Source organism: Gossypium arboreum, chromosome 8, assembly GCF_025698485.1.
Source record: "Gossypium arboreum isolate Shixiya-1 chromosome 8, ASM2569848v2, whole genome shotgun sequence".
Classification (NCBI taxonomy): domain Eukaryota; kingdom Viridiplantae; phylum Streptophyta; class Magnoliopsida; order Malvales; family Malvaceae; genus Gossypium; species Gossypium arboreum.
This window is the reverse complement of record NC_069077.1, coordinates 4,800,891-4,825,852: the sequence shown is the minus strand read 5'-3', so window position 1 is coordinate 4,825,852 and position 24,962 is coordinate 4,800,891. Positions and strand designations below refer to the sequence as shown.

The following is a 24,962-nucleotide window of genomic DNA, read 5'->3' as shown; positions in this document are numbered from 1 at the left end:
CTCGAAATTTATTCAAACTTAAAGTGATCTGAATTAATTCTATCTAAATTGACTTGATTTAAAATCATCTTAACTTACTAAATCAACAAGTTTAATATATATGTAATGCGTATTATAAGATTTAAAATTCATTATTGAAAGAGATAATTCAAATTAACCTCAAACATATAACCTAAAATAAACATGATTATTTATTACATAAACATGGTGAGGACACATACGATACAACCAAAATTAAACATATAATAATAATAATAATAATAATATCATTTTGAGTTATCAATCTTATTATTTTGTTTTATATCATCACGATCGGGCTTGTCAGCATACCCAACCCCTCTTCGTTTGGTGGGGAAAAGCATGAACAATCCACTAGCCAAAATCCCAGCCGCTAATGGCAGATTTGTTATCAATGCATTACCATTAGGTCCCGGTCTAGGGAAAAAGCAACGCTGAACATCATAGCTACTAAAAGCCATGACTAAAAACAATGTTAAAGCACAAGCAGCATGAACAAAATCAATGGGTGTAAGCCTATATTTCCTTAATATTTCCTCGGCTTCTCTTGGGTCGTCCAAACCGAAATCATCATCCAGTTCACCGTTGAAAACCCAAAGTCCACTGATGGTGGCAATTCCATAATAAAGCTTGCCATCGCTACCTATGAAACTGTCAGTGAAAGAAGATAAGAAGCAAGCGAGTGAACATAAAATAATGGCACCTAAAGTGATGTATTTATGAGCCATTTCACATCTTCCATTGTTGGAGAATGAAGGTATAATGGCTTCGAATGCAAAGACGGTGCCGGTAGGAAGTAGGTTCGAGAGGTTGGCTGAGAGCGGCAGTGCCTTGTGGGCAGATTTCGGAGAAGCTTTGGTGATTGCCATTGCCACGGATATGAGCTTTTGAAGTAGATTTGTCTTTGTGGGTTATGGATTTTATGCATAAAAAAGGAATCAATTAGGGCGTAAGCCATTTTTATCATAAACAATGTGTCATGAATTCCTTTATTTATGAACCAAATTTATTTCCCAAAAAATGATAAATGTCACATTTGCTTATTCCAATTTGCAACTTGCATATTACTATTGTTTCCACCACAAATATCATCTTATAATGGAAGTTAGTGTCAATTAGGTTTTCTACGTTCCATATATATCCAAATTATTTTTAAAAATTTAAAATTATTAAAAAATTAATTAAATGTTGTCATGTCGTCTACGTGACAATTCATATGTATATCTCATCATTAAAGTTAACAAACTTAAATTTTCTATTTATTTTAAAGTGATTTGACAAAAAAAAAAAACTAAAAGTGATGAAAATTTAAATAAAGATATTAAAATATTTCTTTTATAAAATTAGAAAGCGAAAAGACTATTTTATTCTTTTTATTTGTTTTCGAGTTACATTACAATTGCAAATAAGTTTCTACTAAGAAAAATATTATGTCTAAATTTATATACTAAAGAGCTAATTGACAATAGAAATTAATAATTATAATGCATTAGAAAATGGAATATATTCACACCAAAATCAACCAAAAATGAAATTGAGAAGAATCGGATGCAATTATGAGATCAACTCAGAAAACAATTACTCCACTATGGATGGTTGTAGATGTACAAATATTGAGGTTGGCTCTTTAATTTTATTTGGCTACATTTTAAATTTAGTTATTTATGGATTAAATTAAGTTTTTAATCACTTTACTTTAAAAATTATAATATGATCATCAACGTTATAGAAAATTATAATATATTCACCGATATTATCAAAAGTTATGATATAGTCATTAATTAGTCATTGAGCCATTATCCATCATGAATGATATAATCAATGTTTTTTAAGTCAGATCGATGGTTGAATCGGTCAAGTCATCGATTCATCAGTCCAATAAGTTCAATTAATTTGATTAAAAAATTATTAAAAAATTTAAAAATTTAAAATATCCGATTCAACTACTTGGTTCAGTCGGTGTTTTGCACAATTCAATCAGTCCATATCTATTCCCAAATCAACCGATTCAAAACCTTTCTCCATATCAATTCCCAATCTAACTACAAGTTGACATGGTTTCAGGCAAAAAATCCAAATCAAATTGCATAAATGATCCCTGTACTTTTTTTGAAATTTAATTCTTTTTCCTTTAGTTTCTTTTTTTTTTTAACTCTCTCTATAGTTATAAAGGAGCCTAAGCACTCATTGGAGCACAATAAAGTATCAAATTCTATAAATAATTAACAGTAATTTTTATAGAATAATATTTGAATATTAGAATAGATTGAAAAGAAAAGAGAATTTTTGTTTCTAAGTATTTAGTTTTGTTTAACTATATGATCTTATCAATGAAATTTATCTCCTATTTATAAAAATTCTCATGATTATTCACAAAGACATAACTACTAAATTGATGTCTATTTGGATACAACTATTCATTAGATATTACATGAATAATCATAAACTTTTGTTAATAGTCTAGTAATACAATTTTAGTATCAAATGACAACTTTTGGATCACTCGTAACTTTTCAATTATAATTATTAGAACATTATAAATATTTTAAAAATATTCCAATATTTATTTACTTCATTTAGGGTGTGTTCTTTTGTTTAAAATATTTTACAAAAAAAATGATTAGTTTGGAAAATAAACTTATTTTTGAAAAAATTATATTTTTTATGTCGAAATAATATTGCGTAAAATATTTTTCGTTGTTTAACATGTTTTCTGATAAATTTAATTTTGTAATGCTAAGCATTCAACATTGAATGATACATGGGTATTGTTGATAAAATTATCCAATTTTGAGTGCCTAAAAACTTTAAAAATCAATAAGGAACTCAAAACAAATGGAAGAACAAGTTAGTACAATCAATTCCTCATCATCTAAAAGCATTCAATTGAGTGTCCACATCACAAAATACATTTTACAAGAAAACACTCCTCTCATGAATTCATACACCAAGCCATTGTCAACCGAGAAATACATACTTTAAAAACAAACGAATCATTTGACCAAACATGAATACCAACTCTATCATAAATCAACTGCATAATCTTATATAAACAAAATTAACAATGGAGCAACAATATCCATAAATTTCGATATCATTATATGTATTTAATATGTACCATAAAAGTGAAATTTATAATAAATTTTGAGAGTTTTGTGTAGAAGTGGAAAAGTAATTAGGTTTATTCATAAAGAATTTTTGATCTAATCGAGGTGAGAAATACTTATCCAATGACTTCTTAGGATATCTCATAAAGAATGAGATTTTATCTCAGTTGATTGTGTCAAGCACTCCACAACAGAATGATGTAGCTAAAAGAAGAAACAAAACCTTACTAGATATGGTTCGTTCAATGTTAAGCTATTTACAACTCTCTACTTCCTTCTGAAGGTATGCGATACAAACGGTTTGCTATATTTTGAATGATGTGCCAACTAAGTTTACTTGTAAGGCACCTTATGAATTGTAGCATGAAATAAAACTCACTCTAAATCACTTTAGAATATGGGATTGTTTAGCACACGTTCTGGATAAAAGTGCAAAGAAGTTGGATGCACATATAGAATTGTACATGTTTGTAAGATATTCAAAAAGAACAAATGATGGATTATTCTACAACCTGAAAAAGAATACAATTAAAATTTTTACTCATGCAATTTTCCTCAAGAAAAGCTACATGGATAACTTTAAGCCTCAAAGCAAAGTGGTGCTCAAGAAACTTCCGAGAGTTGTAGAATAATCATCAAATTCAATTCTCAAGAAAGTTGTAGGAATACCTGCAAATAATCAACAACATAAGAAAATCCATCGTAGTGAGAGAATTTCTAAGAAGTTGGACTTCTTCATCTATAATAGTAGTATTTATAATACGAACGTCAATAATGAGGATGATGATCCACTCACTTACAAGGAGACTATGCAGGACATAGATTCTAAGCTCTGAAAATAAGTCATGGATGCTGAGATAGATTTTTTGAAATCTAATACGGAGTGAGAACTTATAAACTTACCGGTTGGGATTAAATCTATAGGGAGTAAGCGGATCTATAAGAAGAAGAGAAATACGAAAGGGAAAGTGGAAATCATAAAGCTAGATGTGTAGGGAAATGCTACACACAGAAAGAAGACATCGATTACATAAGACCTTTTCTTTAGTAGCCATGCTTTAGTCTATCCGTATCCTTTTATTCATTGTCGTTACTCTCGATTATGATATTTGATAAATAGATGTCAAGACAACGTTCTTTAATAGCTATCTTAATAAGATTATTTACATGGCTCAACATAGTGACTATGTTGTCAAAGGAAATGAGCAGAAAATTTACAAATTATTAAGATTCATTTATGGACTTAAGTAGGTATCTCATTCATCGAATAAAACATTTGATCAAAGGAACAAAACTTTTGACAACATAATTAATATATTGAGTCATGCAAATTAAACATTGAAACTAAAATTAAGTATTTAATTTAGAAAAAAAGTCTAGTAAAAATTAAATATACTAAATCGAATATTAAAGTTAAAACAAATATATCAAATAAAATATTAAGGTGTTGCGGAAGCTTTAAAGAGCACCCACATGTTGAGTAATAACACAATGACGAAACCCTAAATCTCGTAAATATTTTATAATTTTTTTAATTTCCTCACAAACACCTTGAAATTTGGGCCCAAAATTTAAATCTCAAAATTAGCCTTACTCTGCCTTCAAAAATCCCTCCTTTTTTTCTTCTTATGTACTATTTTATCAGTCTATCACCACCGTATCTCATTTCTGCACCACCATAAAAACCCTAGCCTTCAAAGTCCAAATCTCATCTCAATACTCCCAAAAATGGTGAAAAAGAAAGTTACCCATCAATCCAATGACCCCAAACAACGAAACCCGTCTCAGGAAATCCATGACCCTGCCAAAGATTCAACCTTTACTAAAGCTTCCAACCCTTTGAGCCGCCAATCTTCCATGGAAGATCCTAAGGAGAAGCTCCAAAATCTAAAGTCTCTTAACTCTTTGCTTGTCAAGGAAGCCTTTGAGAGTAGGCAACAGATTGACTCTTTGGTTCAAGCCAAGGAAGCTCTTGAGGTTGAGTTGATTGAAAGGAAGAAACTTGAAGCTGAGGAGAGTGAGAAAAATGTGAGCGTTGAGCTGCAGAATGGGTTGGTTTCTGTTTATATGGTGAACCAAATGAAGGAACTTGGTGTTGAGAGGGAAACGGTGATTGGAGCATTGAAAAATAAGGTGAGTGGACTAATGGGTAGTCTTGAAGAGGAGAGGAAAATGTTGAGTTTGGTTTGTGAAGAGAGAGATTTGGTAAGGAATGATTTCGAGCTGCAGGTTAATGAGGGTAAGTTGATGAAAGAGAAACTGACGGAAATGGAGGGGAATGAGAGGAAATTTGTGGAAGAAATTGGGAAACTTAAAGTGGAATATGATAGGTTGGTTTGGGAGAAAGAGGAGTTGGAGAAAGTGAAGAGTTCAATGGTTAAAGATAGAAATTTGTTGGAGAAAAACATGACGGATATGGCTGGGGAAGTTGAGCATTTGAGAAGGGAGAATGAAAAGGTTGTGAGAGAGAAGAAAGAGGTTGAGATTGAGAAAAATGAGCAAAGAGTGAAGATTGATGAGATGGAAAAGGAAATGAGTGAAGTTATATTGAGTTTCAGGAAGGAAGATGGGGTTTTGAGGTCTAAAATTTTTGAGTTGGAAAAGAACTGTGGGGAAGCAATGGATAGGGAGGCAGAAAGGGCGATTGAGATCGGTGCATTGGTGGAAGAAAAGAGAGCAAAAGAAAGGAGTATTGAGAGACTAATGGAGGAAAAGGATTTTATGTCAAGATCATTGGAGGCAATAATGGTGGAGTCAGAGGATAGGCAGAGAAGAATTGAGAAGTTATTGGAGGAAAGTGATGCAAATAGAAGAGCGTTGGAAATGAATGAGAAGGAATTAAGGGATATGCATAAGAAAATCAAGGAATTGCTTGGAGATAAAACTGAGATCGAGAAGGACAAAATCCATGGTGAGAACGAAAACATCAAGTTGCACAATGAAGTAAGTGAGCTGAGGAATATTGTGCATAGGCTGCAAGAAGAATGCTTGGATCATCAAAAGAAGAAGGATGAATTGGTTTCCGAAGTTAGCCGGTTTAAAGCTTTGGTTGATCAAATAACACTTGAGAGGGACAATGCTTTGAAAGGATTTGATAAGGAGAAGCATAATGGTGTTAACTTGAGATCAAAAGTTTCAGAAATGGAGAATATGCTCAAGAAAACTGAGGAAGAGCTAGCACGGAAGAGGACCGATTGGCAGAACTTAATCGAGGAAAAGAAAGAGATGGGGAGTCACATTGGATCACTGGCTGAAGATAAAGATAGGTTGTATTTGGAACTTTTGGAGACAAAGAGAAGTTTCAATGATTTGAGAGCTAAAATGGAATCGACAACTATTAATTATGAGCGAGCATTGACTCTGTTGAAGAACACTGCTTCACTGTTATGTCAATCTAAAGATGAAAAATCGCCAGAAGAAGCTGCTATTGCTGAACAGAAACTCGAAGATGAAATCGAACTATATGCAATGGAATTGGAAGCAATCAAAAAGGCATTTAAGAACAAAGAGACAGTGGCTCAAGACTTGAAGCAGAAAGTTGAGTTAATGGAGAAATCCATGGTGGAAGCACAAAAGAAAAAGAGTTTCTGGACTTTGGTGTCGTCGGCAACAACTCTTTTGGCTGCAATTACAGTTGCATATGCTGCAAGAGGACGTTGAACGGTTCGGTTTGGTAGTTAACTTTGTTTTACAGTCTTTTTCCCCTTTACTTTTAGGATTAACTGAGAAAACTCTAATGTGACGACATAGTATGTTGTCTAGTTTTGAACTTTAGCTCAGTGATAAATAATAGGTTCTTGAATAAGTCAAGAATCATAACCTCAAAAGGATACTTTTTTAACTGTTTTATGATCATAATATCTATATGTTGATGCTTCATGTTTAGCTATATTGATCTGTCTGTTTATTTGTTATTTTGTTGTTTATACTGTTTGGTTAAACTAGAGCTTGATTTGATCATGCTAATCTTTGTTGTCCAGACTCATTCGTGAGTTTTAGATACAGGAATGTGTCCAACACGAGTGTCTGACATGAATATTGCTTAAGAAAAATGAAAACTCGAACATAGATAGTTTGCTTAAAGTTCTATGTATCTGTTGACTAGGTATGTTTCATGATGACTAATCCAATATAGATATATGTATATATACATGAACATGTATCAATGGAACATTCATAAGCAAAGAGCTCATACAATTTCAAATGTTCATGCTTTCACTTTGATGGTAGTTGGACTTGGATTTTAGGAGTTGAATCATTTGTGTATTCATTGTTCCTTGTTCCTATGTTACTCGGATTTCTGTTTGACTGTTGGATATGAGTATGTGCTTGACACGGGTGTGTTCAACATTTTATAAGTGTTTCATGTACATGCACTCCGTAGAAAAGAGCATGTAGATATCGAAAATTGAATTTGGTATATTTACATTAACCAACTCTACTGAACTCATAGATTATTCCGAATTTTGAAATTTATCATATGAAATTTCACATGCAACTGATGCCATCTCTAGTTAGAGCACATGATTAGAAACAAAACTAATTCATGTCTGAAATTAGGAGGGGGACAAAGGAGAATAAATTTAGCAGAAAATAACAAAAATTAGGACAAAATAAAGCCAAAATCAATTTTCAAACAAAAAAGTCAAATAGACAAGTTTTGATGTCTTTATCAAAAGCTTAGCTGTTATTTATCATTATGCTAAATATTTAAGCACAACATGAAAGCAAATCCTAAATGTGTGCTTCTCAAAAATGGGTCCCTTTCAATGCAAATCCAAATTGCAACCACTATTATAAGTTCTTTTTCTAGGTTTTATTTTGGGGAATATAAAATCAATTGAATTGAATGTATCTCTTTGGGTTTTCTTCCCTTTTCCAGGCAAGCCAATTTCTGTACTTTTCACTCCAAAAATGACGAGATGCATCCTATACGAGTAAGGTCCTCGAAAAGTCTTATCTTTATACCTGTTTCCGGATATGCACCAAACATGAATGTTGAACACAGATACTTGCTTGTCTTATGGTAAATACAAACAATCATAGGCCACAAATCACAAAACTAAAATTTTATCAATCTTATGGAACAATATAATTGTATTTACAGTTGCCTGAAAAAGAGTTTCAAACAATACTAGAGCAAACAGAACAGCAATAAATCAAAAATAGAGGAAATAGAGAAACTAAAAACACAATGAAGACCAATTTAAGCCATCGTCTTTACATAAACTAATAGTAACACATATATAAACATACAAAAGGGTGGAATCTTTCGAATCCGTCTTCTGATATTAGCTTTATGTAACATTAGCCGAGCACCGACCCCTTGATCGGGTACCTGTAAGAGAGCTTCGTAAAACTATAACATCCATTGTCTGAGCAGCAGGTTTATCAGCTACACGCTGAAAAACCTCTTCTTCATGATATATATATATATATACACACGGGGCAGTAACTGCAAACTTCTTAATCACCACGAGATCGTGAAAAGTTTATTATATTTAGCAGTCAGAACCCACAAATTCACTTATCTCGTCCATAACCGTATGGAAGTGATTGTTATTCGGCAACAAGTAGAAACCGATTGTCGCCTGTTCCATATATAAAAGTTTAACCTCTTTGCCAGCCTTTCTGAGCCCTTCAACATAAGCTAATTGCCAGTCCTGAATAAGGTCCAAACCGGCAACCACAACAAGACTCTTCGGAAATTTGATTCCTTCAAGACTTCTACCGTTAGGTCCAAATGGGTTACATGCAGGATGGTCACGGTTTTCACCTTCGGGGAGAAAAGCTCTCCAGTACCAATCTCGATCTCGTAGAGTAACAAAATATTTCCCATCTAAACGCATTTCGGATTCAGTTCTTTCTTGTCCACCAAACATTGGATTGAGCAGTATATTTCCCAACACATCAATTCCAGATTCCACAGCTCGTGCCGCAACATGGTGTGCAATGTTACCACCAGAGCTATCCCCAGCCAAATATATATGAACCTTCGAATCTTTCTGACTTTGAAGCCATGATCTAGAGTTAACCCACTTAAAAGCAGTCCAACCATCATCATAAGCACATGGATACCTATTCTCAGGTGCACGTCGATAGTTCACCGAAACCACAACAGCCTTACAGATACCTACCAATCGTCGACATAGAGTATCGTAAATAGCACTATTCGCTGAGGAATGTGCAAAGCTCCCACCATGAAAGAAAATTATAACAGGAACAACATCCCCTACAACAGGCTTTTCAAGCTCAACGATATTTGGCTCAGGCTCTTCAGCAGTAGCTGGTCTGTAAATCCGACAAAGGAGGCCTGTAGCACGATCTATGAGGACATCAAAAGAGAAAACTCCATCAACTGGGTTCAAATTAGCAGGGACTTTACGATCAAGAAACTCTGCCAAGTGACGATTGAAAGTGCCGTCCGGTCGACGGAGAAGATTGTAAGCCAACTTAAAACTGGAGATTAGGACCCATGTATTTAGGGGAACCACCGTCTAACAAAGTTCAATAAGATATACATACAGCATGTTAGCAAACAAAATTCATCAAATACATGAACTAACTTTGCAGAGATACACAAAAATTAGCAAGAATCTATGCTAGCCAACAAGCAATGCAGATATGGCCATGTAAGTCCATGATTTTCACAAAGATTGAAATCAAATGTTATCATCCTCTAAAGCAAGGTGATCCAAATCAATAAATACAAATGATTTTCAAAATCCAAAGAACACCAAAAAAGGAAATAAATGAATGAAAAAAACTACTACAAAGGCTTAACCAAATCAGAAAAACTCCAGCTTTCTTGGAAAACAAACAGAAAAAGCCGAATCCTATATATCATTACAAAAATAATAATAATCAGCAAAAACAGCAAAGGAATCAATAAGAAAAGATATGATAAGATCAACAGCTCTAACAAAAAATAAGCTATAACTCAACTTTATTCAACCAAAAAAACCCAATAATATATCAAAATCCATTAAAATAAACCATCTTTGACAACCAATTTAGATAGAAATTATACAAGTTGACCAAAGAAATTAAGGGGGAAAAAAAGAGAAGAACAAGATTTTACCTTGCACTCATTGAGGTTGACTTCATTACTTCCAGCCATTCCCCTTTCTTTTAAACACTCGAAAACAAAACCCAAGAGCTAAAAACAGATCTTTTTGAAAAAAAGAACTCAGAAACCCATAATTCATATCACAAATCAAAATCAAATAAATGAAAAAAAAAATGTCCACCAAAGCTTTTAACCTTTTCTCATTCTTTTCTCCACTCCAATTGTCCCTCCTTTTTCCATTTTTCTCTTTTGCTGCTCAACTTCATAAGTATAACTGTATAAGGCCAGGAAACTAATTTTTTTAGAAAAAAAATCTCCGTAATAATCCCTTAAATAAAGACAGATAAAAAGAGAGAGTAAACTGTAAACGATAAAATCATAAATCTCACTGGAATAAAACAGAGAAGGTTGTAACATGTATTGTATGTGTGTCGTGTAGTGAAGGATAAGAAAGAGCGCGCAGGTTAGAAAATGTCAAGGGCTAATGCTAACATATACAAAGAGTGAATGTGGGACATGAGAGACGACGCGACAAAATGAGTAGCCGAAAGATTAACTGTTATGCGGGTCCCTTGCTTGTGGATTTTTAAAAAAATAATCAATTTTATAAATCAAGTTTTTGTTTAGTAAACTTTTAAAAAATTGTAAAATAATAATTGAATTATTTAATTGTTTTTATTTAAGTTATTCAATTGTTAAATTCTTTTTCAAAATTCGGTCGACGAGCTTTGAATAAAAATATAATGATCAATATAGTGGAACAGTACTTATCAATGAGTAGAAGAACATATCTCAAATTTAAGTTAATCTAATAGTCAGTGTCGAAGATGAAAGTTGTTCGGATTTTAGTTTGCAGATTAATGACTTCCAAAATTATTTCATAAAAAAAAACTAAAATGTAAAAGACGATGTGAAGTTTACTCTTTTGATCGTTGTCGAAGGTGAGAACGAAAAAGGCTATACAATAGCAGTTTTGACAACTCATTGACTTAAATGTAATTTTTCGAAAAATTAAATAACTATTTTGTAACTTTTTAAAGTTGAGTGACTAAAATATAAACTTATTAATAATTCAATAACCATAAATATAATAAATGGAACACATGATAAATTTTAACTTTGTTGCTGTTGAGATTAAAAATATATATATTATTAATATACCAAATATTAAATTTAAACTTAAATATATCAAGTTGAAATATTTTTGAAAAATAAATTAAAATCAAAATTAAGATATATTAATTATATATAAAATATTAATTTTATACAACATGTGATTTTTCATTAACAAATTAACAAATTGATTATACAACATGTGATTTTTCCATGCATTCTTATTGGATTAAACCATATTAAAATTTTAACACCAAAATTGACGCTAAAACTTTATTATTTAAAAAGTGTTGAACTACACAACTAAGATTATTCAACAAAGCAATCGAAAAGAAAACTCAAAAAAACTTATGTCATTGCTCTTAGAGGTCTCTTCAAGTGATCATCCAACTAATTTGATAAGCACTTATAATCTGTTTGAATGCTAGCAATGTCTTTCTAAATTGTTTTGAATAATTATCTCATTAACCACTTCATTACCATGTTTTGAAAATATAAGGACAGGCTTTCTCATTCCTCGAGCTATCTTTTGAATACTCATTTGAAATTTAAAAAAAATTGAACAAAAATATTAAGCATGAAAAATAGATTTGAAAAAAATTAGATTCATTTAAAATATAAGTGAGAAAGGGTTGTATGAAACTATGATTTCACGTCATGACAAATCAAATTTTTTCTTCTGATTTTTAATATTTTTAGTTGAATTTAAATTTTTTCAGGAGGAAAAAACTGAAAATGAAGAAGAAAAATTTGATTTGTCATTCTCCTATTGGAAATGGATAGGGATGACATAAAACCACAGTTTCATACAATCCATTTTCAATAAAAGTTGGGTTTAGACTAAAATATTTAAAGCCAATAATATATTGACCTACTACGTTTTCAAGGTTTAAAACATGTTAAATTATATCATAATGAAATAATATTTAAGCCTTTTTTAACACTTAAAAGATCTGGGTTCCAACATTGATGTTATATATAGTGATAGTAAAATATATACGTAAATATTAAATAAAATTAATTATATTTAAAAATATATATGAGTGTCCTTAAATAAGTTTAAATTAGAAATTTAAACAATAATAAACTTATACAACTATATATAATATTGATACTATGCATAATTCGATCCAAACTTAATTTTACTCAATTCATCAACACTTCTAATTAAACCAACTGAAAGAAAATTGAGGAAATTCGGATCTAATTTTTTAACATTGTTAGGGGTGTTTTATATAATAAAAGTATTTACCAGAACCATTTTGGCAAATTGAGATTCTATCTTATCCACACCATAATTTATAATTTAATTAATTAATTAATTAATTTACACAATGTGGTCCCATGCAGCCAAAGAAAATCTATATTGCCCCAAATGACCAATAATTGCCCGCTTCTTGGCTTTTTCTTATAATCCCACTCTTATTTATTTCCACGTGTGAATAAATATGAACAATCCATCTCTATCACGACAATTAAATATGATAATCTTTTAATATATTATAAAAATATGAAATAAACTTACTACATTTCAGAAATAAAGTTTAATCCTTTCAAAAAATAAATAAATATAAATATGATATTTTTTTATTTTTTATTTTATTCAAAGTTTTAAATATTTTTTCAATTTGTATTTATATTTGTAAAATCGAGGAAATCAAAAGGAGTTGTTATTTTCCAAAAATAATTAAAAATATACATTTGTCCTTTGCATGAAAAGGTATGTACGTTGAAGTACTTATGAACCAACAAGTTCACATCTTTCTACATCTCCATGCGGAAAAACAATTTTTGAAGAAATTGTAACTCTCTTTTTTACCCTTTTATACACAGAAGTAAAAAATGTTTTTTTTATTAAATTCAAAATCGAGTTGGGTTAAATTCCATTTTAAAGAATAAGTTTTATTATCACTCGATCAATGATTATACGTAAATACAATAATGAATTCACATACCTCAATGGTGGCCCGTAACTTTTGTAAATATATGCATTTATATTAAATATTCATACTTTTTATTAGCATTACGTAAATTAGTTATTATGTTGAATCTTTTAATTAAAATATAATTAATATGTCCTTATATAAAAGGATTTTTTTTTATTTTTAAAAAAATCTATAAAGAGTCATCCACGTGAAGTTGATAGATTCTTTAGTACGTCTAGTAGGATTTTGTTTCCTAACTTTGTCAAAAATCGAGTGTCTAAAGAGGTGACCAATTCGCAAAGCACAAACATCTCATCCGAATGCCAGAGAAGGCGAACAATACGCGTTATGATTGTTCACCCACCAAAAAATTTCTCATATTTACAATTTTTGATGTTTGAACCCTTACTAGAATATAAGAAGTTGAGCAAGTATGTGATGACAATTTTATCTCTTTGGAGACAGAAATCCGACAGCAAAAACTGAAGGAATTTGCGTTCCCTCAACATTTTATATTATATAGATCTGTTCAAATAAGTCCACGTAACTTAAGAGTAATCAATTTAGTCCCTGATGATATGTAGCTTGTATGATAATGGCCATGCATGAATTTCCTTCGTTCAAGGCAATGTTTGGCATGCCCTCCAACTAATAAATAAATAAATAAAATTTCCCTTTACTCCAGCTTTTATGTACAAAAGAAATAAATAAGAATTGCTTAATAATAATAATAATAAAAGAATTAAGAGCATGAAAAGCTCTTCACCTTGTGAAATTTCAATGAGCTTTCCTTTTACATTTATAATAATGTATATAATTATCTTATTAATGGTAATCACATGGTCTCTTTGGATTATTTATAGATTTCCATTAAAATATATATGTGTTGTTTAAATTATTTAATTCAAATATAATTACTTATCATTAAAAATTATTTCTCCACCTACGATCACTTTACTTCAAATAATATATATAATCAATCATACTGGAAAAATAAATATTTTATTTTGGTCCAATGCAAAAATAAATATTAAGTGTGATGAAGAGGAAAACCAACAGGGAGCATCTAGCCTTGCTGTCCTTGTCTATGAATTTCACTGTCAAGGGGCAGCTTTGGGGTGCGTTGGGTCAACAACTATGAATAGGTTTTCGGCTTCTTTTGCATTGGCCTCTTTCCATAAGGATAAATTTTGGACTTCTTTTTTAATAATTTTCATTTATTTCGTTTTGGTTTTAAAAATATCCATTTACACTTCTGACTTTTGATGGAAAAATATATTAAATTTTAGCATGTTAATAAATTCAATCCTTAATATTTATATTTTATTAATTCAATATTTATTTTTAGTTGAATTTTACCATTAATTTTGTAAAAATAGTTAAATTATTTTTAAAACAAAATGTTTATTAAAACATATATATTTTTAATGATATTGGTGTTGAAACTCACATGCAATCCACGATACTTCGTACTAACATAAGATGATTTATTTTATATATTTCAATTGGTTTACATATCTTAAAATTCTCAAAGTGGTAACCTTCGCATAAAGTCAAGGCCACATTAGTTGTTATTTTATTTTTAATAAATTATTATCAATGACATTATATTTTTTTTCCTTCTATTTTATTTTTATTTATGATAAATTTTATACAAATATATTAAGCTTGATAATCACCAACGCTGGGAGTAAATTGATGTTTTAAAATATTTAAAAAATATATAGAAAATAATGAAGACTTAAAAATTTATAATGGTTCGGCTCTAATTGTCTACTACCTTCACTTATTTAGCTTACCACAACTAATAATTTCTCAAATCACTAAATTTGAACCTTTCAAGTACAATGTTTAACATTTACAAACACCATCTTTTCAATAAGCACTATAAAGTCAATTCCCTCGAGGTTTTCTAATCTAAAACCTTAAGCAAACCTTTACAAATATGATAATTAATAATACTAATTAATGACACCTCTAAGAGGAAGATATTGCAATAGTCAAGCTCACTTAATGACAATACAACACTTAAAAGAATGAAAGAGATTGTTACTAAAATATGCGTATGAAGAACAAAGAAAATATTAATGAAAAATTGAATTTTTACACAATTAACTTTACAAACTTGTTTATTGGCTTTAATACGGAGTTATTAACTTGCATTTGTGACTGTAGCGATAGATTTGAGCATTAATTGTAGATTGCAGGTAAATTGTATCAGTACAAGTGGACTGGTGTTAGTAGAATTCTTTGAAAATTGGACCATTGCAACTAAAACTACTGGTAGAAGTGTGCTTGTATCGGTAGAAATCTGAAAGTTTTAAGGATTCTAATCTATGTTAATAGTTGTATCGGTAGAAGATGCAAGGGAAACTAAAATTGCTCATTGAATTGCTTATATCGATCGATTAAACACTATAAAACAACACGACTAATGACATATTGTATTCAACTTTAAACTTTCAACATATTTAATGTATTTTATTATATTTAAAATTATATAATTAGTACAAAAATCTATAAAAACATGTCATGCATATAAATTGTGACTTTCTCCTAATCTATTACTATCTTTAATAACTCTTTATTTTTGTATTTATAAATATGAATATATATATATATATATATATATATATATATATATATATATATGCAAGAAGGAAAAAATACTAGAAAATTGGATGTTGACGAAAAATGGGTAAGTGGGGGATGTCTTTGCCATTTTAGGGTTAGGATGGATGAATGGGAAGTTGTTGGCAAGCAATATTGCGGAAAATTTGGGAAAGTTCGGCCCATTTCCAAATCAAGATTTCCCTTTGTGGCAACCAATCAAATTGCACTTTTGTGGAAATAACACAGTCAACCTTCCCCTTTCATCCAAGTGGATTCCACGTGGCTCTAGTTTAAAATTTGGGGTCAAAATAAATTTTCATTTATAATTAAAATTCATTAAATTTAAAGACTTAAAAGGTAAATATACCAAACTAAGGGGACTAACTAAAGTTGTCCATGAGTCGGGCTCGGGTAGAGCCGAATAAAAAAATTTAGGCTCGGGCTAAGCTCGACTTAAAAATAGGCCTAAAATTTTACCAAACTCAACTCAGATAAAAATATTAAAACTCAATTCCAATTCAGTCTGCCCGTATTAAATTTTTATATAAAAATAAATTTAAAAATAAAATAAACCAAATACATTAAAAGCATTAAAATAATGTTGCTCAAATAAATGAAAAAATATATAAAAAATACTCAAATAACACTAAGATAAGTGTAATTTAGCAAGCAAATATCTCTAAAATATTAACAAAATTAATAATAAAATAAGACTTATACAATATCCAAACAATAACAATAAAATAATAACAATATAATAACGAAATGATTGCAAAGCAATGAAAAAGTAGCGGCAAAACAATAAAAAAACAACAACAATTGTTTTTTTGCAAATTCGGATCGGGCCTAGGCCAAAAAAGCTTACCCAATGCTTGACTCATTTTGAAAACGAGCCTTATTTTTTTGTCCAACCACATTTTTTGGGCCTATATTTTTATTCAATCCTTCTAACTTTTCAACCAGACTTTTGAACCACTGACAAGTCTAATTAAGACCCTTACCAATTCGTGAATTTAATTCATATTTATTTTGATAAAATTATTTAAATATATTTATTTTATTAATCTAAATTCAATTAGCTATTTAATGATTAAGTGTGGTTATAATTTCTAAGTGAAAGAAAGATAGATTTAGAGATATTTTGTAGAACCTTATATCAATTGTTAATATATGCCAAGAAGTATAATAAAGCTCTTATGTATTAAGCTTTGATTACTTGATAAAAATAGATGAAAAATATAGAAGGAGAAAAAAAGCTTGTTAAATGGTTATGGTACAAATAATAAGAAGTATTTACTAGAAATTGACCTTATTTTTCTTAATTATGTCTTAATAATTTTAAAATATATATATTTAAAAGCATGAGATAATGTAGGATGGAATTGTTCCTAAATTTCATGGTGATAACTGTAAGAAAAACCATCAGTTCATTTTAAGTCTCTTCAAATTATTTTTAGAGATAATATCATATTTGGTACTTATATTTTCATAAAATATTTAATTTAATATTTGTAATTTAAAAATATTTAACGTGGTACTTGAACTAGTGATATATGTTTTATTATGATACATGATGTATAAAATTATGGATGTCAAACGTGACATTATCTCTTATTTTTAACATTTATATTTTCATAATTAAATTTAAATATATATTTTTATATGATTTGGCATTGGAGGTTGGTGTCGGGAGCCATTTAGGATGATTTCGTTGAAAACAATAGTAAGGCAAGTTGTATTCTCAAAGAGAGATATAGATTCAAACTTTGAAAACAATATTATTAAGAAAGACAACCACGAACCTCGAGAATGAACAATAAAACGTATGTAAAAATACCAAAAAAATATTATTGAAGAAGATTTGACAAAGTTTCAAGGTAGAGAGGGATTGTATAGTTAATGAGATAATGTAAGTAATTTGGAGTTCTAACTTGTGGGCTTTCTACACATGTATTTAAACATGATCGAGACTTCGTTACGTTGCTATGTAATATTTTTGTGGACTTCAGCATGACTTGATGATAATTCATATATTGCTTATCTAGAAAGTTATTGTTGATGAAGATCATAGTCTAATTATCACGATCATGCATAATTGGAAAAGGTGTTTCCTCTTGGCAAGATTACTTTTTAGCTATAAGTTGAACGTGCTTTCTTCTTTTTTTTCGCTCAACACGATTAACTTTACGAGGTGATTGCATATAATAATTTAGGTGGAATGGTAAAATTTAAGCCATCCTATTGATTTTGAATTAATTCGCTTTGAATGAAGTGAATAGTTTTTCTTTTAAAAAGTAAACATAAAGTGGGGTAGGGTGAATTTTTTTAAATAATGGGTTAAAGCGATTATGACAATTACTTATCCCGTTCCACTTCACTTTATTATATGAATTTATCATTTCATCTATATATATAATTATTAAAAAGATAAAAATGTAATAATTGTTATAAAAAATTTCTTATGTTAGAACGAGTCGAATGTTAGAAACAAAAATACTAATTATGAAATAATGATGAATTTAGCAATATATGCTTTCGATCCGCTCCATAGCCAGTTTTAGGCATTTTCAAGGTAAAAAAGTATAATGAAAATTTATAAATGATTTAAAGTCCAAATAATGTTTGGATTTAGGCAAATTGGGCTCCTTTTTAGAAGGCATGAATTTACAACAATGGGCTCTAATATCTCTATACGACGTCGTTATATTTAAACCAAGGGACAAGTGCCCGCCAAATATATCGAGAAAAGCTCCAAACATAAATTATAAGAAGGAAATATATGTTTTTTCGCGCGAAAACTGAAAAATCTCGTGCCACGTTGTCAATCCTCGTTAACCTACAGCCCACCAATCAAATTCCACCAACCTTTGTTATATAATGTACACCGCGCAGCCCCTTATTCTCGAATCCTCCATTGGTAAAATTTTAAACCGACACTTTCGCCATTCCCCAATTTTCATCATTTTCAACAAGAAGTTTTAGGGTTAGGGATTATTTTTGAAAGATGAGTCCCACCGAAGGATCAACGAAAGGCGGGAGAGGGAAGCCCAAGTCAACCAAGGCGGTGTCGAGATCGCATAAGGCTGGGCTTCAGTTTCCAGTGGGGAGGATCGCTAGGTTCTTGAAAGCCGGAAAATATGCTGAGCGCGTTGGTGCTGGAGCTCCCGTCTATCTCTCCGCCGTATTAGAGTATCTTGCTGCTGAGGTGAGTTTTCAAATGGGTTTGATGTTCGGTTTCTAGCTATTTGATTTGTGCGATTAGTCGTGTTTTTTTAGAAAACTAATTGTGATTTGATAAATTTTACATCTTTTATTGCTATTTATTAAATTGTTTTTCAGATGATTTCAATGTGTGATTTGTGCGATTAGCAGTTTTAGAGAAAAAATGTTATTTGATAAGATCACATATATATATTTCATTACTAGTTATTAGATTGAGTTTTCAAATGGTTTCAATGTCTGATTTGTGGATTATTGATTTGTGCGAGTTGTTTATTTTTAGATAAGAAATGTGTTTTTTATATGCTTTTACATCTTTTATTAATTAGAGTTTAAGTGGTTTCAATTTTTATTTCGGGTAAATCGATCTGTTCGATCATTTTGATCGATAAATAAAATTGTTTCCCTAGCATTCTTTGTTTTTGAATAGTTCGAGAAAGTAAAAACGAATGGTTTGCTAGATTTTAGTTTTAGTTTATTTTTCGGAAACGTCTTCTATCTGTGCTTTTTGTTTGGGTTTCTTCAAACTTTCACATTTTTTAATGAAACCCTAATTCCGATCCCCGTTGTACTTGTTTCAGGTTTTAGAGCTTGCTGGAAACGCAGCGAGAGACAATAAAAAGAATCGAATAGTTCCAAGGCACATCCAACTAGCTGTAAGGAACGATGAAGAGCTAAGTAAGCTTTTGGGTTCAGTCACCATTGCAAATGGAGGTGTTTTGCCTAATATTCACCAGACTCTTCTTCCCAGTAAAGGGGGAAAAAGTAAGGGGGATATCGGATCAGCTTCTCAGGAGTTTTAAACTCTCTCTCGCTTTTTTGCTTCCATGAGTTTCTTTTAAACGGTTGTATGATATGCAACGTTTAGTACTAAATTTTTTTATTTATGGCTTTAGCCTTGAACCCCTCATGTTATCTTTTTGATGGAAGCAGTAATATATCAAAGCTTTTTAATATTAAATCTCCAATGTCCCTTTTTCATTTCCTTTCCTGCACGATTGATTGTTGATTTTTATTTCGGATGAATATATATTTTGTTCCTAGGTTCAAGCAAGAATGAATCAATGTTGGGTTTTGGTGCAATTTCGTGTTTCGCTCGGGATTCTGCATTTTTGCTCAGATATTTGCTCATGAGTTGTTCTTAATCTACTGCCAGATTTGCTAATTTCAATTCCCAGAACACCAATAAAAGTTTCAGAATCAAATAAACCAAAGGGGAAAACACTTGTGTCTGAACGTTTGTCCCAGTTCATTTTATGCTCCACAGCTGCAATGAAATGTTCAAACAAGCTAGGGTCTTAAAATATATCAATTTTTTTTTTCAAAATTTCTTTCCCAATCCCCTCTTTCTGCCCCATATCCAAGACAGACCCCTCCCCGGGCGCCAAAGAAAAAAAAAACGAGGAGAAAGAAACAACATTGGGAACTTATATGCCATGGACTGATAACTCTTACAGTAGTCTCATACTCTCATTCCTTTGTGGGCAATGGCTATTTTCCAAGGAACTCCCCTCAGCTCAATGGCTATTTTCCAAGGAACTCCCCTCAGCTCTATCTATCGTTTCACCCTTTTTGGAGCTTATCTTCAGCGGGTTCCTTTTATTTTGGGGTGACTGATTTTTGGGTTCTTTTGACTTGTTTCAGGAAGTTTTGGGGGCCGTGTTTGGATGCAAAGGAATAAATTTCATCCTTTCTGTGGAGTATTATCGTTGTAATAGGTCTAATCATATCTTGCAAGTACAATTTTTGGTTAACCAAAGGAAATTATTGAATTGAAGCATCTGGTAATCGAGGTTCACTTCTTATTTGAGTGAGTTTGTGTTTGTGTTTCTTAGCATGTTTAAGGACGATTGTGAATGGATTTTGTATATGCGTGTTTTGTAGTGTAGAATGAGAGTAGAGATGCACGAACGTTATGTTATTTGGGAGTATTAGAAAGCAATATAGCATTGTTAATGATGTTTAGTTCCACTTAATTTGATGCTAAAACATTTGAAACCATATGATTCTTTTAGTTACTAGGCCAAGCCTTGGTTCTTTGATTATAAGATGATTTGCAGAGTTCTGTTTTGTCCTTTGATATTTAATTCATGGGGTTCAATTGACTGGAAACTGTGCAGTAAATTAGATGAAAGGGGATAAACTTAATAGAGTTGTCGAAGTCCGAAGTGAACTCTATTTAAATTTCAAAACACACTGCTATCCTGCATGCGTCAGATATAAAAACAAATTGCTTTCTTATTCAAATTGTATCAATACATGATCTAGAAGTGCACTTCATTTTCATTTACATATCCATTGTTGAGAAAGACGAGGTTTGTTCTATACAAGAAACAGGGGCATTTTTGTTGTTCATATTAAGGCCATCCTTTTCAGGCTTTGTCGTTATGACAGATGATAAGCTAGGACGTGATTTCTCTGCTGTAACCTGATTCTTCAAAGTTTTTGTTTTCATCTAATATTTTTCAGGTACAGAAGTTTGCTGGCAGTTACAACCTTTTGACTAGCTTTTCTGATCTGGGAAATGTATCAGCAGAGAATTTTTCACGGTATCTATCGGTTTATCCGTATGACAATACCATATGTAGAAAGAAAGAATGCTCGACTTGTTAACTTCCAAAGTTCATTGTATTGGTGTCATGTTTGTTAGTGTGTCTTTTTAATTCTCTAAAACGTGATCAGATTATTCTTTTGATCCAGACCTTCTAGATCCAAGCATTGCAGCATATGCAATCAATGTGTTCCTGCTTTGGTCATCATTGTAGGTGGATGGTTTGTATCTTCAACTGTTCTTTGTTTCTTTATTTTATTTCGTGTAGCGAGTTGTTCTATGTACAGCATATTAAAAGCATCAGACTTACGTCTACATAAGATGGTGTTTACTCTAGTCCAGAATAATTGTACGGGGAGAGAAGTACACAATCTTTTGGCTGTTCTTTTTTGGTCAATTCTTCATCATGTATCAGCTGCTAGCAAACCGTATTTCTGTTTAGTTTACATAATTGCCTTTTCCATTTTGCAGTCGGTAACATTTTCTTGGAGAACATGAGCATCCTCTAGTTACTCGACCAAAACCACCATTAACTATGATTAGAACTTTTGATATTTACCAGATTTCCATTACTATCAAGGTTGTTTTTCATTAAAGTGATGATCTAAATCTAGTAACTGAGTTTGTGTTTTGTCCATTAATGAGTCACTTGCAATTTCTCAGCTTTGTTTGAGATCAAGAGCACTGCTCATCCTTTTCTGACTTGTCCCGATCTATGGGCTACAAAAATGAGCTATTTTCTGCATTTTGTTTCCATATTTCATGTTAAAATCATAGCAAGTGTTCTGCAGGCATTTCCTTCTTTGCATTTATTGGATTGGTTCTTGCTGGAAGATTGAAAGAATTGAAAGTTGTATATATTTTAACAGGTATGATTGATTCAGACTTACGTTTTCTAGTTTATTAATGATTTACAAACTAAACTTTCCGGGCCATTTTTTTGTTAATTTTATTATGGTGTAGAAAATTCGTTTTGTATTTTAGCCCCTCATATTGTACAGGCAAGTGCATTAGTTTTTAGACATTTTCTTTTTCTGCTTTACGTATAGGATCTTGCTGCTAATATTTTGAGTTTAATACATTGTCTTCTATTTTTCAGCAGTGGCTGTTAGGCTCGCATGACACTCAAATCCCTCTTAGGGTGTTTATGGCTATAGTTTTGATCTTGTTGACGGGTTTTTTTGCTTATCCTGCTAACCTTTGTCTCATAAACACTTCAACAAATGAGGTCAGATCTGTTTCAATCTTGTTCTGCTGTTCCTTTTTTTGGTACCTTAAGTTGACATTGCTAACTAGCACTGGCGATTACCATAATTTGGCAACCTAGCCTCCGTTGAACATAAACCCGGAAATACTTTTCTATGCCGATTATTAAGTCGTAAGTGAAACTATGAAACTAGAACCGAATGTTGTCATCTTTCTGAGGCAATCCAGCCTTGACCTAAGATAAACCCTGAACTACTTCGCTATGCAGATCGTTATGTTGTTAAAGAAACCATAAACTAGAGTCAGATGTTCTCATCTATCCGAAGCAGGTTTGCCTTGACCGTACATAAACCCGGGAATACTTTGCTATGCTGATCATTAAGTTGCTAGATAAACCAGGTAACTAGAATCGAATGACCTCATCTGGCTAACCAGCTTTAACCAAACATAAACCCGGAAATACTTTGCCATGTCGATTATTAAGTTGTTAATGAGACTGTAAAACTAGAATAAAATGTTTTCATCTTCTCCATAAGCTGGCTGAGTGAGGTCTGCAGCATTGGAAGTAAGCATCAATGGCATGAATAGCAAAAAGCTCCTAGAGAACAAATGTAAAATCCTTTTTTAAAAGGCTCCTTCTATAGAATACTGAGAAGAACAATGTGTATGATAATGGATTCTTTCCCAATTTATATGAGATCATTTTTTCCGGTCCTGACAAGAGCATCGTTCACTCTGCTTCCACAATCTGGTCTGTGGCACCCATGTTGTAAGCTAAAGATTCTAGATGGATGTACTTATTTCGAAGCATTCGGATATTGGTCTATTGTATACCTTGATGGCTCGGTATTATTGTTCAGTAGACCGATGAATTTGTTTATTCGTATTGCAAATTCATATTATTTCTGCATGTCGTAGTTCTTTTGATAATTAGACAGGACAAAGTAAAAATATATCTTTATTTTCTCTTTAATGTGATTTAAAATGCATGGAATCTTAGTAAAGAACGAATCTAACTATGATCATGGTGGAGACAATGGAATGTTATATAGTATATATTGTTAATGAATTGGATTTCCAATAAGATTCTTGCAAGTGCTTCTTCTATGTATGTTTCATTCCTAACATCATCTTGGACCTTTGGTCCGCCACCTTGTTCTTATTTATAGTTAAAATCCTTGTATTTGCAATCAAATTTTGGTATGAAATGTATATTTATATCATGTTTATGTTATTTAAAATATAATATAATATATGATATGAAATGTATACTTATATAGTGTTCTAAATTTTTTTCCATCTCATATCATATTGTATATTATTTGGTATTGGGGTTTCAAATGATATTATTGAAATTGAAAAGTAAATGGAAAAGGAAAAAGGTAGAAAAAGGGCTTCCCATAATTGAACAATTTAGTGGGTATAATAACACCTACTTTATTCTATCAATTTGGTCCATTGACTAAGTAATTTTAATGTCCATGAAGAACAATTTAGAGAATAAAACATCACCCAATATGATGGGAGCTCAAATGTCATTTCAATTATTATTATTATTTTTGTCATTTCCATCTTTAGCATATATTAGTTACATGTGAAATAGCTTAAAATAAAAGTAATTTTATATTAGGTTAATTAAGTTTTAGTTAAATTAGTATAGACATTATTATTATTGTAGGAGAACATATATTATTAATATTGTAGGAGAACATAGGTTTGAGTCGTTAAATCGTATTATTCTCTCATTTATATGTAGTTCTAAGCACTATGTAAAATATATATATATATATATATATATATAATCAAGACTTATAATAAAATTATTAAAAAATTAACCCTAAGTTATTTCAAAGTCAAATTCTTTTTTAATACTTTTGTTTCCTTTAACCTCTTTTCAAAAGATTTTTTGATCAATGCAATTGCATTTTCTACATCATTCTAGAAAATGGGTTATGTAACATTTTAAGTGTGTTCAATATTGAAAAATAATAGTTTAATTTATTAATCATTTTCAATAATACATAATATATGTTGAGCTGTGATTGGTTAAATTTTAAAATATAAAATTTATAAAGAAAAAATTAATAACAATTTTAAAATTTCAAAAATAAAATAAAAATAATAAACATTACAAAAAATTT

At 30.9% G+C, this 24,962-nt stretch overlaps 4 protein-coding genes across 4 annotated transcripts; 2 read left to right on the top strand and 2 right to left on the bottom strand.

Moving 5' to 3' along the window:
- Positions 1-266: 266 nt before the first annotated feature.
- LOC108468267 (protein DMP10) lies at positions 267-887 on the bottom strand. Its single transcript, XM_017769158.1, has one exon. The coding sequence runs from the start codon at positions 885-887 to the stop codon at positions 267-269; it is 621 nt and encodes a 206-aa protein (XP_017624647.1).
- Positions 888-4,609: 3,722 nt separating this feature from the next.
- Positions 4,610-7,014, top strand: LOC108469671 (uncharacterized). The gene has a single exon (XM_017770647.2). It carries the CDS (start codon positions 4,854-4,856, stop codon positions 6,783-6,785), a length of 1,932 nt encoding a protein of 643 aa, XP_017626136.1. The 5' UTR covers positions 4,610-4,853; the 3' UTR covers positions 6,786-7,014.
- Positions 7,015-8,179: 1,165 nt separating this feature from the next.
- On the bottom strand, positions 8,180-10,652 carry LOC108469672 (gibberellin receptor GID1C). Its single transcript, XM_017770649.2, has 2 exons — positions 10,207-10,652; positions 8,180-9,622 (listed from the first exon to the last, which is right to left on the bottom strand). The coding sequence occupies exons 1-2, from the start codon at positions 10,243-10,245 to the stop codon at positions 8,627-8,629; spliced, it is 1,035 nt and encodes a 344-aa protein (XP_017626138.1). The 5' UTR covers positions 10,246-10,652; the 3' UTR covers positions 8,180-8,626.
- An 8,070-nt stretch (positions 10,653-18,722) lies between these two features.
- On the top strand, positions 18,723-20,025 carry LOC108470163 (probable histone H2AXb). The gene is made up of 2 exons (XM_017771421.2): positions 18,723-19,050; positions 19,646-20,025. Exons 1-2 carry the CDS (start codon positions 18,850-18,852, stop codon positions 19,865-19,867), a joined length of 423 nt encoding a protein of 140 aa, XP_017626910.1. The 5' UTR covers positions 18,723-18,849; the 3' UTR covers positions 19,868-20,025.
- Positions 20,026-24,962: the final 4,937 nt, after the last annotated feature.

Excerpts from the sequence above, each read along its gene's own strand:
- LOC108468267 (XM_017769158.1), bottom strand. The coding sequence starts at position 887 with ATGGCAATCACCAAAGCTTCTCCGAAATCTGCCCACAAGGCACTGCCG.
- LOC108469671 (XM_017770647.2), top strand. The coding sequence starts at position 4,854 with ATGGTGAAAAAGAAAGTTACCCATCAATCCAATGACCCCAAACAACGA.
- LOC108469672 (XM_017770649.2), bottom strand. The coding sequence starts at position 10,245 with ATGGCTGGAAGTAATGAAGTCAACCTCAATGAGTGCAAG. Across the intron at positions 9,623-10,206 it reads TCAACCTCAATGAGTGCAAG|ACGGTGGTTCCCCTAAATAC; the intron begins GTAAAATCTTGT and ends GAACTTTGTTAG.
- LOC108470163 (XM_017771421.2), top strand. The coding sequence starts at position 18,850 with ATGAGTCCCACCGAAGGATCAACGAAAGGCGGGAGAGGGAAGCCCAAG. Across the intron at positions 19,051-19,645 it reads TAGAGTATCTTGCTGCTGAG|GTTTTAGAGCTTGCTGGAAA; the intron begins GTGAGTTTTCAA and ends TACTTGTTTCAG.